The 13,225-nt window shown below is 36.2% G+C and overlaps 2 protein-coding genes across 2 annotated transcripts; both read right to left on the bottom strand.

Annotated features, from left to right (window-relative positions):
* Window positions 1-1,770: 1,770 nt before the first annotated feature.
* On the bottom strand, window positions 1,771-4,556 carry LOC117905045 (pentatricopeptide repeat-containing protein At1g31790). Its single transcript, XM_034817919.1, has 2 exons — window positions 2,480-4,556; window positions 1,771-2,261 (listed from the first exon to the last, which is right to left on the bottom strand). The coding sequence occupies exon 1, from the start codon at window positions 3,879-3,881 to the stop codon at window positions 2,484-2,486; it is 1,398 nt and encodes a 465-aa protein (XP_034673810.1). The 5' UTR covers window positions 3,882-4,556; the 3' UTR covers window positions 1,771-2,261; window positions 2,480-2,483.
* Window positions 4,557-4,717: 161 nt separating this feature from the next.
* LOC117905053 (bifunctional peptidase and (3S)-lysyl hydroxylase JMJD7) lies at window positions 4,718-9,888 on the bottom strand. The gene is made up of 4 exons (XM_034817932.1): window positions 9,161-9,888; window positions 8,907-9,082; window positions 5,294-5,364; window positions 4,718-5,210 (listed from the first exon to the last, which is right to left on the bottom strand). The coding sequence occupies exons 1-4, from the start codon at window positions 9,833-9,835 to the stop codon at window positions 5,017-5,019; spliced, it is 1,116 nt and encodes a 371-aa protein (XP_034673823.1). The 5' UTR covers window positions 9,836-9,888; the 3' UTR covers window positions 4,718-5,016.
* Between the last annotated feature and the right edge of the window lie 3,337 nt (window positions 9,889-13,225).

The raw sequence follows: 13,225 nt of genomic DNA, 5'->3' as shown, positions 1-13,225 counted from the left end.
TGGATTGTCAAGTTCAATCTGAACTCAATCCGACCAAATTTGAATTCAATTTGATATTTGGATAGCTTTCAACAAATATTTTTATCACTTGAGTTGAATTTGAGTTAAGTTTTTTCAACTCAAAATTTAATTTGGATTGGACTCACATCAAGGTTTAGACAATCTAAACCTAACTTGTATTCAATTTAATATTTTTATAATATTTATAATCTTTATTATCTTGTATAATAACATTTATTTTTTAGATTTTTTAAAAAATAAATCAAATTATAATTATATCATATAATTTTTTTTTTTTTTTTGTTATTGTTATCTTAAAATTTTGTATTGTTTATTGTTTAAATTTTGGTATAAATATATAGAATTTAAAAAAAAAAAAAAAAAATCATTATGAAAGGATTTTGAATTATACAACCCATCAATCTGACCAACCCAAGTTTAACTAGATCAACCTAAATTTAATCTAATCAATATGAGTTTAACCTAAATTTAAAAAAATGAGATTGAGTTAAGCTTTGATTGAGTACCTTGAATTAAAAATCGGGTTATGTTAAATTTTGATTTATTGTTTCTTAATTTGAATTGGGCTAAGGTTAACCACCAACCCAACCTACTACCTAAGTTGCAACCATAACTAATTCGAGCTCAATCTATCAATGTTGTCATATTCAAATTTTGTTTACCCATTTGACCGATGTGTACTTATCCTTATCAAGAGCTTGGATATTCAAAGCTTGTTGACCAACTTCACCTATCCATAAATTTGAGTTGAGGTCTGAATTAGTGTTAGTAAGCTTAGATAATTGATGTTGTCATCTCCCTTGCAAATCCTAATCCGAGTTAAAGTCAAATTATAATGGTTTTACAAATTTGGGAAATAGTAAAAATTACTATTTATTTAGATTTTTTATTTTAATTAAAAGTCAAATTTAATGAATTAGATTTACAATGTAAGTATGATTATTTTATTATAAATATAAATTTATTTTTATGTTGATGAAGAGTTAAATAAAATAAAATATTATTTTAATAAAAAATATTGTAAATACCGAATTATGTGAGCTTAACCATATGGTGTCGAAGCTAGAAAATTAGGGTTAAGGTGTAATGATAAAAGATCAATGCTAGAATACATAGGAATTTATAAAATATGAAGAAAGTTATAATTTTGTTAATGAAATTATGGCTTCAAGTGAACCACAACTCTAGAAACTCACAAGCATATATAAGCAGTGAATGGCTACACTAACTTGTTCAGCACGGGCAAAATTTCAAATTTCGGGAAAATTTAAGAAAACCTATTTACTAGCTTGTCCCCAAGGTAAAATAAAATAGACGGGAGAAACCAAGGTACCTCTCCTTCCAATTTCAATGGCACTCCAACAAGTAGATGAGAGCTTATTTTAATCAGAAACATAAAACCAACAAAACAAAACACCTAGTTATTAAAGGAAAGCAAAAACATGGGTTTGATCTAGTATTGTTTAACATTGCAAACTTCTGTTATGGAGATCTACGTGAAAATGGAGACATGGGTTTGATGTCATACTTACAAATGCATGTGGCTTGAAGATGTTTCTTGAGAGATTGTTGTGTGGTACCACTTTCTCAACCATGTACTTTTTTGCCCCCAATGAATCTAATGAGATGAACACATTTTTTAGAGAAGTCACTTTATGATTTGTAGCATGATTAAGGGAAGAATTAATTTGAGTTTATTGTTGGGAAGCTTCTTTCAGCTTGTTAGTTATAGGATTAGAACTTTTCTCGGACTCAATGTAGAGATTTTATTAATTTTAGGAATGAGACACAATCTCTAGTTGGTGCTTTAATTCTTCTAAAATGAAATTTGACTTTCCTGACTCGGTTTGAATCTTGGTGCCTCTTAGCTTGGGCTTGGACTTTGGCATCTCTTCAACTTTGACCTACACGGTGTGTCCTAGGCTTGAGCTTGGGCTTTGGCGTGTCTTCAACTTGGGCCCAACTTGGACTTTGACATGTCTTCAATAATGCCTGTTTTCATTGTTGCGTCTAAAACAATAAAAACAAATTATATATGTTACACATTATGATTGATCCCAATTTTCAATAGCTACAACCTGTAGTGGGATCGACAAGTATCTTCACCATACGCCAAGAACCTGTGCCATCCAACACAACGAACTATGGCATGTGTGGAAATTGTGCTGTAGAGACATCCAACACAACGAACTATGGCGTGTGGAAATTGATCCGATCCACTGAACATGGTAACTATGTGCCTGAAATATAAACACATTTATTACTTTATTGCATAAAATTTACTTCCACTCCATTCATTCTCTTTGCTGATCAAAAGTTTTTGTGAACATGCCATTAGTTCAACTAAGCTGTTTTTGTACAATTGGTATGCAAGATTGTTTGTTTAATGCTGCCAAATGGATAAAGGCTATGGGCAAGGGATGTATGCAAAACTGTTAAAAAAACACTTCCATGGTACCTGATTATATCTGCATTCCATCAGTCTTGTTTTCAAGAGTAGTACTCCCACAAGCAATCCTGAGCTCATTAAGGAGTGATTCTTGGGGTTGAATTCCAGCTGCCTTCATCTGATAAAGAAATTTGATTGCCTCAATATACAACCCATGCCTTATGTATCCAGTAAGCATGGCATTCCAACACACAATGTTTGTCTTGTTGGTGTCACTCACAGTCTCAAAAACCCTTCTCGCTTCTATCAGTAGCCCACATTTTCCATACATGTCAACCAACCCACACTGCACGTATATATCTGACTCCAAACCAAGCTTGATTGTACTGGCATGGATCAGTCGACCGCAACGCCCATGGTCCTTCATCCTTCCACAAGCCCTAAGAACACTGGAATATGTGAACTCGTTCCTCTTTACTCCGGCCCTCCCCATCTCTGTAAAGGCAACAAGCGCCTCATGCATATACTCTCCCTGACACTTGTTGACCATCTTGGCAGTCCAAATCACAGTATTACGCTCTGAGGTTTGATCAAAGACAAAATCAGCATCATCCAGGCATCTGAATTTCCCATAGAAGCTGATTAAGTAGCAACTGAGAAACAAATTGGTCGCATAACCCACCTTTAGTAACCATCCATGGACTTGCTTCCCCAGTGTCAAGTTCATGGTGTGGACGCATGCCTTGAGAACGCAGATAAAAATCCATGCGGGGAGTTCGAGCATGATGGTGCTATGAAGCTCCATCATTTGCACAAACAAAAATATAGCTTCTTCATAAAAACCATTGTCCATATAAGCAGCGAGCATGATAGCCCAAGAAATGGAATTCTTGTTGAGGACGTTCATTTTATCAAACATGTGACGGGCAGTGTGGATGAGACCGCATGAAACGTACATGAGCAAGATTCGGTTAAGCAAAGCTGAGCTGAGTGGGAGGCCGCTCCTGTTGATGTGAGCATGCAATTGGGTAGCTTGTGTGGCGTCGCCCGTGGTGGAGCTTTCTTTGATGAGAGAAGCGTAGATATCTGGAGGGATGGGAAGGCCAAGCCCATCCATCAAGCGTAAGATGTCTGTAGGTGTTGAAGTAGTGGGGGTGGCATTACTATTGCTCTTCTTCTTCTTCTTCTTATTGCTGCCCTTGCAATCATAATCATCATCATCATCATCATTGAATGCAGTGGAGTTGATTTTAGGGGGTTGTATTATCGTTATAGTCCCTGGATGATGGGCTTGTGGTTTGGGCATCGGCAGTCGGAATTGAATGCAGTGGCTACTGACGTTGCTAATCTTGTATTTGTCGCAAGGAGCAGCATGGAAGCCTGCTTTTTGGTAATGCCAGTGTGATTCAATTTCCATTGACAAGAAGATGGGTTGAATCACCAACTTGCAAAATCCCAAAAAGATCACCATCTCTTCACTTGCAAACCACCGTCCAGATGATGTTGGTTGGAGGTGAAATTTTCATCTAATTGGGTTACTCAAATAACACTAGCATATTCTCCAATAACACAGCATTCATCTTTTTAGCTAAATATACCCGATCACCGTAGGTTTGAAATTTCATTGAAAACTTTCCTTATCATTCCCATTTTTAATTTTCACTCACCTCTCATCTCACTCAAAATAAGTAAAACATTTGATGAAATTTCAAACTTATGATAACTAAATGTATTTAATCGATAGGTAAATAAAATTAACGCTATCTTATAATATTGTGTAAGTTTGTCTGAACTCACGAACTAACCGTAGTTAGTTTACACACGCCATCACCATAACCACCCTGTTATCAGTTAGGTAATGGCTCTGTATTTAAGCTTCTATTTACAACCTTCAGATTCAAGAAAATACATATTCCAGACTTCTATCAGTTCTTTAAGATACACAAATAAACATATGGGAAACAGGACAACTATTTGAAACCGAAGAGAAATAGCATCAGGATATGTTGTCACGGGAAAACTTCGGGCAGTATAAAATTAGGAGACTTGTTATGAGTGTGCTAGAATCTCCCAGCAGTCTCCCAAGGATTTCTATTACTGCCTCAATTTTGCAATGGCTTTTAACCTGCCTTTCCTTTCCAGAACTCGGGCCTTTGAAAGAACAGCAGAATACAAGTTAAGGGGGAAAAACACCAGGGAACAGTGTCTAAATGGTACCATTTCTACAACATGGTTGAGCCTTCTCATGAAAGAATTTGCATCCGTGAACTTAACTACTGCAAATGAAAAAACAAAATTACTGTCCACTTTCAAAACTGTAGTTAGAGCAATCAGCAACCCAAAAAAACAACATACATTCTAGTGTATCAAGTCTTGGTTTTCCAGCAGAGTTAATACCAAAAGCACCATTAGGAAAGAAGAATCCATAGTCCATATGGGCCCAACATGCGGGAATGGCCTTATCATATTAAACAACAGACCAGGCATCAGTAAAGAAATTGTTCATGTAAATGTACTAATAACTGGTGCCGGTAAGTTCTTTCTGAAAATTCTTTGCTGTCCCTACCTAAGCAGCTCCCAAATAAAATATCTAACCCCCATATTGCTTATTCACCTTCACCATCTTTACTCATCCTTACAACATCAGCGACTGGTGCATATTTTGAAAGACATGCACACACATCAGAACCAGAATCCTCACATTCTGTTCCTGCCAACTTCAGATTACAAGTTGATGGGTATGAAATTGACTGCAGGAAGTTGAAGTAGGCATATTTGATATCAAACTGCATATCATACCCTGTCACAAAAAGTAGTATTATTAATACAACAAAATAATCTACAACAAAATGGCAGGAAAATAAGTCTGTCGTCCATTATTACAATAATTTATAGCAATGGTGCGTCCACTGCTGTCTGGAGTCTGTTTAACATGATGAAACCACATACTTGGCCTGCATCAACCCCATAAAGTCAGCCTCATGATTAACATGTCCTCTGTAAAAATCTGTTTAGCAAAAAGAACCACATCACACAGCAAAATTAAAAATAATAATTAAAAAAAAAAGATTTAATTTTTAGCCATTTTGAATCAAATTATTTTCCCAGATATATACCAGCCTCTTTTAAATTTGTGAAGTGTCATGTGAACATTCAAATGAAGCAAAAAGTTGTCCTTGAGAACATAACCACCAAGACATCTAGGATAAGTTGGTATGCAAATAAAACTGACAATCTTTGATATTCCAAAGAAAATTATATCATTCATTAGATTCTTGTTTTACATCAATTACTCCTATTTCCTAGCTATAAAAGACCCTTAAAAGTCCATCAAACCATACAAAAAAAATGATTTAGTAACTTATTACCTCTTTAATTCTTTTCCTAAAACTCATAAACCCTGAAAAAAGACTGGAAGTATACAAACTTTTTATCACAAGTATTTAACAACAAAGAATTTCCAAATTCTAAATAAAATTCAAATAACTAGTTACTACTAACTTTGGCCCCAGCCAACCTACCTACATGAGTAAATTAGCCAAATACCCTTAACTAAATCAATTTAGAATTTACTTGTTCCACCTTCTTTATTTCATAAATAAAACCTTGGAGGCTTCATCCCCATCACACATATTTCCTTGTTCAAAACTTCAAAAACCTAATTATTCTTTTAGGGGCAAAAAAAATATATATGTGCAATATTACATCAAATTGCCCCAAATAAACCAATATGTTGGCCTGTTGGTATTCAGCATGGTTGCAAATGCCTACATATTTGTGATCATGTCACATAGAACACTTCAAAACATAAGCAAGCAAGTACCATTGAATCAATTACTCATACTCAAAATGATATGTATCCTTTAATTCTAAGCATAAAATAGATATATAAGAGACTCCTCATCCGATTATTTGTGAAAGCTTTCTGAGATATCAAAACCAATACCACACCACACAATACCTACATTATGAGGATAGACAAAATCAGAGACAGCAGAATTCCTTGACTTGTAAATTTTTACCCTTATGCTCCCAATCCTAGTAAGAAGCCAGGTTCTGTTTAAGGAAAACCCATTAAATAAAGGACGGTAATAAGCTCAATGCTTGTAGGCCACACCTTAACATTGAGCTCAAGTATAACATCAACTTGTATATTCTCTAAAAATGTTAGGAGCTTTGGCAAACTCTCACTTTGATGATGCAATGCAAGTATAGCATTTTTCTGCTTTGAAGGTATGAGCTTTCAAGCTAAGAGTTTCAACATGCATAACTTTTTTAATTTCAGGTACTCCATAAAAGTTCTATTGATTGGAAATTTCTTGATATGGATAAGGCTAGGCTTTGATTGTTAAGTAAATAAAGATGCTTCCATTGGGAGCAGACAATGAGAAAGAAAGCAGCATGTCTTATATAGGGTCTAGATGAATTGTGGCAACTTTAGAACACACAATAGAGGAAAATTTGGGAGAAAAATGAAAATAAAAAACCATTGCAGTGTTCATTTTGTCCCTTTCTCTTTTACAAATGTTAATTTTATAAAAATATATATGAAGTTTTCTTTGATCGGGATAAACCAAATGTGGTTGCATATAATCAAAACCATTCAGATGAATAATGTAATTCTCTGACAAGAACAGTGGAATAACATCAAAGACCAAAGAATTCACCAGAAAATGAAGCAGAACAATCTCCCATTTCAGGTATTCAATTATCTAAATTATTAGGTCAAGAAAATTACTTGAACTAAAGGACAAAACCAGAGGTGCAAGTTGGCCCATTATACCATGATAACTGAACCAACCTATCCCATACAGATTTGTTTGATTTGTTTCTCTGAGTGGTCTGGTCCAACATAAAGGGAGATCCAAACATGTTTGGTTTGGTTCAGTATCATCTGTTTGGGTGAACAAAGCAACCCAATAATAGATCCCAAATACCTAAATATTAAAACCATATCTAGTACCCACCTTTGAGTAATGCATAAGATAAAACTTGCTACTGTCATGTTCTGAAGGAAGGCCAGAAAACAATTGTGGTTTATAAACATAAAACCAAACTTCTTTGTGACCAGGCCTTTTATGTCCTACACTTGTATACATATATATCAAACTGCATTTCGTTCTTGGCTTTCTTCTTCCTACAACCATAAATCAAGTGTAGTGGCTTTCTCTAGACCAAGAAAGCTACAAGTTTATGCTCAGGTAATCAAAGAGATTTCAACCAAAAATACATGAACACCGAAATGACACTTAAAAAAGAACTATTTTAGCACAACCCAAGGACATTCATAAGAAGACACATGGAGAAAACCAACACACAGGCAAATGCTTATAGTGAAAAGCTGAATAAAGAAGGATTGCCTTCCTTTTACGGTTTACCAGCCAAGAAAAAATTGACACTCTACAATCTTCAAAAAAAAAAAAAAAACGAAACAAAAAAAATTCTACTCCTAAGAAAAATAAAAATCAAATTTTCTGTCAAAAATGTTCAGTTCTACAATCTTCATATTGTCATGACTTATATTCTATGTGACATCAAAAGATAAAAGGAAGAAATTTAATAACAATGATAACAGCAGAAAATTTGGAAAAAGGCGATTCTCCCTTGATTGCTTGGACAGGAAGTGGTTCATTTCCATGGTCCTAAACAATAACACCCTAGATCCAGTGCCATATTTGTGATTTATTCTCAGACAAACTTGTGAAAAGGCAACTACAAACTGTTTACTAACACTAACCATCACACATTAACATCCCAGATTAAAACCACAACAAATAATGAAATTTCATATGAAGCTCAAGTGGAGAAGCCTTCTTATTAGGATTTGTTACCATCCCAAACACTGTGAAGTAGTAGTTACATATTGCTAATAAAGTAAAGTCATGGAAAAGTTTTCTTTCAACATATTTCCAAATTCACCCAAAATCATGACAGGGTAGGGATTGAGCAGATGCATCCAAATGCAGAGCGAAAGGGATGCAATAAATTAGGGGTAGCCACACATTTAACATCCAATATTAGCTCCTATAGTTACAGTGGTAGGATGAAAAGCCACCAAATTAAATCTCATGATGCTCATTAAATCAAAATAAAGCGGAACATGTAACACAGAAATGAAGCTAGAACTTAGGAATAATGCACACAAGTTACTAAAGCTTAACTTCAAAAATCAGATTTTTTTAATTTTCTCTAAAATTTTGCGGACAATTCTAAGTAGGGTTTTGGGTCAAATAACCTAAACCTTTCAGAATAGATTGCACGAGTTTGGCATCCAATTAATGAATAAAAGTAGCCATTATAGAATAATGTGCCTTCATAAATCCCTTATTTTCAAAGGTCTTAGTCATAAATTTTAAATAACAACATAGTCTAACTCAACTTACGTCCTACAATCCCAATTTAATTTTTTTTCTTGTAAGGAAGCACATATAAATTTATCAAAAATAAGAAAAGAAAACCAATATGAGAACTTATCAGATAAGTTAGTAAAGCTCACAAGTAAAGAATCTCCCCAGCCTTGACTGTACACTCCAACGGCTTGGGGCCATTAAAATATAACGGAAATTGGGAGATTTCTGCATCTTTAGTCTCTGGGGAAGGGTAGGGATTCACACTGCACCAAGGCACGTTTCTAGCGGGGTTGTCAAGTTCCAGTTTCAATTGTCCAGAATCCTGCAAAACTCACATTAAAAGAAGAATAAAAAGAATAGAGAGAAGGGAGGAAGAGAGTAAATAGAATAGCAAAAAGACCTGGGAGAAGGAGTAGTGTGCAGCAGGGTATTGACGAATGTACATGCGATGGACATCGGTGGGAGGAAGGAGGAGGAAATGTTTTTGGCCACAAACAACGGCATAGAGATTCTCGTAATGATCCTTGTGGAAGGAGGTCTCAGATAGATGGTTACCAATCCAGAGGTTGACCGCTTCAGGGAGGCAACCCAGGGCTTGTGAGGCCCATGGTATGTGCCGCTCACAGTCCGCAGCTAGCGCAGAGTACTCGCTCCGGAAGCAATCGTTCTGCTGCTGCGCGTACGCAACGGTCCCTGAAGAATTGGCATTCCCGCAAGAGAGGATGAGGCGCAAAGCTTCAGGGAAGAGCAGACGGTGGACATAAGGGGAGGCGAAGCATAGGGAGGAAGAGGATGTGGAAGGAGCCGGAACAAGGGCGTCGGCTCGCCCATTTGGGGTGAGGTGAAGGGAGACGACGTCGTTTGATAGGGCTCGTGAGAGGTAGTCATCGTGGGACCAAGAGGAGAGTGCGGGCCAGTGGAGAGTGGCGTTGGAGATGAGACAGGGCTTGTTGGGCGACACGAATTCCCTCAGGAAGCGGAGTGGAGTCGGAGGCGATTCCAGCCGCTCCACCCTCCCCGACTTCCCCAGGCTCAGTTCTCTGACCTCTTCCCACAGCGTTTCTACTTCTTTCATACTCACACTTGCCTCAAAATTTTCCACTCTGTCGTTCAATCCTTTGTCTTTGGAAGGAGAAACGATCTAAAGAAACGACGGTTTAAACCCAAAATTTCCTTCCTCACTTCATTTGTCTTTTATAATTTTTTTTTAAAATTTTTATTTATCCATTTATTTTACTTTTTATAATTCGTATAAATCTAGTTACAATAGAAGACTACAATATTGTTATAAATATTAGAATAATATACCATCATCAAATTGTTAGGATTGTCTCAATATAAATTTAATCAGAGGAACGTAGTAAGACTAAATGAACAAAGGAAAATGAGCAACATCGTATGCATGTCTCTTTCTACATGTCCTCCCCCTTACTTTGACCCCACAAATTTATCCTACCCTAATGTTGATTCCAAGCCAATTGGAGTCATATCCGCCCAACTTATCAAGGTTTAGACAGTCTTTCTCCTTTCGGTGTGCCTCTCAGAATACTCACCCGACAATAGTGTGACCGGATGAGTTCCTTTCTTATACAAAAGGATGTCCGAATAGGTGGTCCAGGCATGACTCTTTGAAGCTTAAGTTAGGCAAAGATAGCTCAAGTTACTTAGTAAGAGAGAGTGTGAGTAGGCATTTGTGTGTGTACCTTATTTGTGCCTTTTGGAAGGGTTTTTATAGTGCTGAAAAGAGTGTTACTGTAGTGCTAACTAAACACTTTAACTTTCTCTTGTAATGATGATTGTCTTGCAGGTGACCAAACAATCATCACAGTTTTGGGTGGCTGTCAGGTGCCATTAGTTGATGCACCATGATCTGTGCATGTGCAGTCGCCTGTCCCCTTAACCTATTGATGGCCTAGGGTTACGTGTAGCAATTAATTGACATGGACTTGAGGGCTAAAAGAGATCCCATCGGCCATTCCCATGTCAGACGTGAATGATTACGCATGTTAGTGGGTCTTTGAGCCTTGACTAGACGGCTTTGTCTATTTGGGGAGTTCAACCCCCTATGCCGTCTAGCCCTGTAGGAAAAGGACTTCTTTATTCTTGAGATCAAATAGAATTGGTCGTGGTTCGGATGGAATGATTCGAATGGAAGCATGCAGGCCAAGGTGCCCTCAAACTGGAAAGGGACACGTGGAGGGGGAGCCCCCCACACCTAGTACAATGTATTTCGATTCATTTCCAATTCAATGTATAATTCCATTCATTCTTGGCTTATGCAAGCTCACTCCTTGCTTAGCATGGATCCATTTACCCTTAGCTTAGGGCAGACTCGTTTAATTTTAGTCCAATACAATTTAGGCCTTTTTGCTTTTAACCCAAGAACTTTTATTTATTCATTTATTTTTATTTTTATTTGTTTTTGTCTTTATTTACTTTCATTCTTATTTTTTATTTTACTTTTACTTTTTTTCTTTTATCTTCATTAAAAAAAAAAAAAAGACTCACATGTGGAAAAGGCGAGGAGCTAAGTTGGAGTATGAAAGGAAAAAGAAAAAGTGACTATGAAGATTGAGTCCTAGATTGATAAAGATTAAATGAATGTCATACGAGATTTTGAAAATAAATTAGAGTTTGAAAGGCAAGTCAAAAAGGAAAAAGTAAGGAAGATAACATAAGACTTTTAAAGTGTAACGACCCGCTCCCAACCATGTAGATATTGTCCGCTTTAGGCCCAAGGGAGCCCTCACGGCTTTAAAACGCGTCTACTTGATTAAGAGGAGCCTCTACATATATAGCGCCAGAAACTTCTTCCTCTATCCGATGTGGGACATCACAAATACCCCCCCATGCAGACACAACGTCCTCGTTGTGTCCCATGGGATTGCAGGGCCAAACAGACAAAGCCAAACAAACCCCCACATCGGGGTCGGGGATCGGCTCTGATACCATTTGTAACGACCCGCACCCAACCATATAGATATTGTCCGCTTTGGGCCCAAGGGGGCCCTCACGGCTTTAAAACACGTCTACTTGGTTAAGAGGAGTCTCTACATAAATAGCGTCAGAAACTTGCTCCCCTATCCGATATGGGACATCACAAATACCCCCCCATGCAGACACAACGTCCTCGTTGTGTCCCATGGGATTGCGGGGCTAAACAGATAAACACCTTTTACGGAGCCAAACAAACCCCCACACCGGGGTTGGGGATCGGCTCTGATACCATTTGTAACGACCCGCACCCAACCATGTAGATATTGTCCGCTTTGGGCCCAAGGGGGCCCTCACGGCTTTAAAACGCGTCTACTTGATTAAGAGGAGCCTCTATATATATAGCGCCAGGAACTTCTTCCTCTATCCGATGTGGGACATCACATAAAGCATTTAGAGTTTGAAGGGGAGAGAAAACCTTGAAAAGGGTAAGGATACAAAGATAGAAGGGAATTAAATGGTTGATTGGAAGAGGAAAAAGAAACAATATTTAAAACGATAAATTTAGGGTTTAGAGTTTTGGGTTTTGGATTTGGGGTTTAGGGTTTTTGGGCTTCAAATTTCAAGTTTCGAGTTTTGAAAAGACCTAAAGTTGTTGAGCTTCAAAGTATTGTGAAAGGAATTAACTATAAACTTACCACTCTTTATCATTGTTCAAAGCATTGTATCTTTTACATCCCTACACACTTCAATTGAGAGAGATGTACATATATATTTAGAAAAAGTTTCTATTTTTTTTTATAAAAGCAACATAATAAACTTTTGTGTAAAAAGAATATTAATTTGCTACTTAGTCGAGTAAGACTATACTACACTAAAGGACCGATAATAATAAATTTGGTTCTTTCTAATAACGGCATAGTGTGAGTTTGATTGTAAAGAAATTTTGAAAAGAAACAATCATATTCCACTAAATCCTCATAATGAATTTTCATGTAAAAAATACTCAATTTAAAACCATATCACAACTAGGGTATAATATACAAAGCACTTTTAATGGTCATTTTTTATGCAGTCTAATAATAAATTGAGTTCTTTCTAACAATTAGATAGTGTGATTTTGATTGTAAAGAAAATTAAAAAGAGAAGAAATTATATCTCTTTAGATAATCATAATGAATTTTTGTGTAAAAAAAAATAAAAAAGAAAAAACTAACCTTGCAACCATATTATAGCTAGTTATATTCCCTAAAATCATCATAATGAATTTTAATGTGGAAAAAAGAAAATGGACTTGCTACTAGATTAGAGTTATGATATACTACACTAAAGCTATGTTTGGTTCCCGAAAATTTTGAGAGAAAATGTCAGATAAAGAAAATAAAGAGGAAAATTGGAAAGAAATAAAAAATGAAGAAAACAAAAAATGGATTTAAAATCAATAAATTATTTGTATATGTTTCTTCGAACTCATTTCACTTAATTTTCTCTATTATATAAAAATTAAATAATTTAAAAATGTATAAATTTC

The sequence above is a fragment of the Vitis riparia genome, chromosome 2 (genome assembly GCF_004353265.1).
Source record: "Vitis riparia cultivar Riparia Gloire de Montpellier isolate 1030 chromosome 2, EGFV_Vit.rip_1.0, whole genome shotgun sequence".
NCBI classification, from domain to species: Eukaryota; Viridiplantae; Streptophyta; class Magnoliopsida; order Vitales; family Vitaceae; genus Vitis; species Vitis riparia.
This window is presented reverse-complemented; position numbering and strand designations above follow the sequence as displayed.

Coding starts and splice junctions, on each gene's coding strand:
- LOC117905045 (XM_034817919.1), bottom strand. CDS start 3,881: ATGGTGATCTTTTTGGGATTTTGCAAGTTGGTGATTCAACCCATCTTC.
- LOC117905053 (XM_034817932.1), bottom strand. CDS start 9,835: ATGAAAGAAGTAGAAACGCTGTGGGAAGAGGTCAGAGAACTGAGCCTG. Junction 9,083..9,160: donor CACACTACTCCTTCTCCCAG/GTCTTTTTGCTA, acceptor TGAGTTTTGCAG/GATTCTGGACAATTGAAACT. Junction 5,365..8,906: donor GCTGGGGAGATTCTTTACTT/GTGAGCTTTACT, acceptor GGGTTGATGCAG/GCCAAGTATGTGGTTTCATC.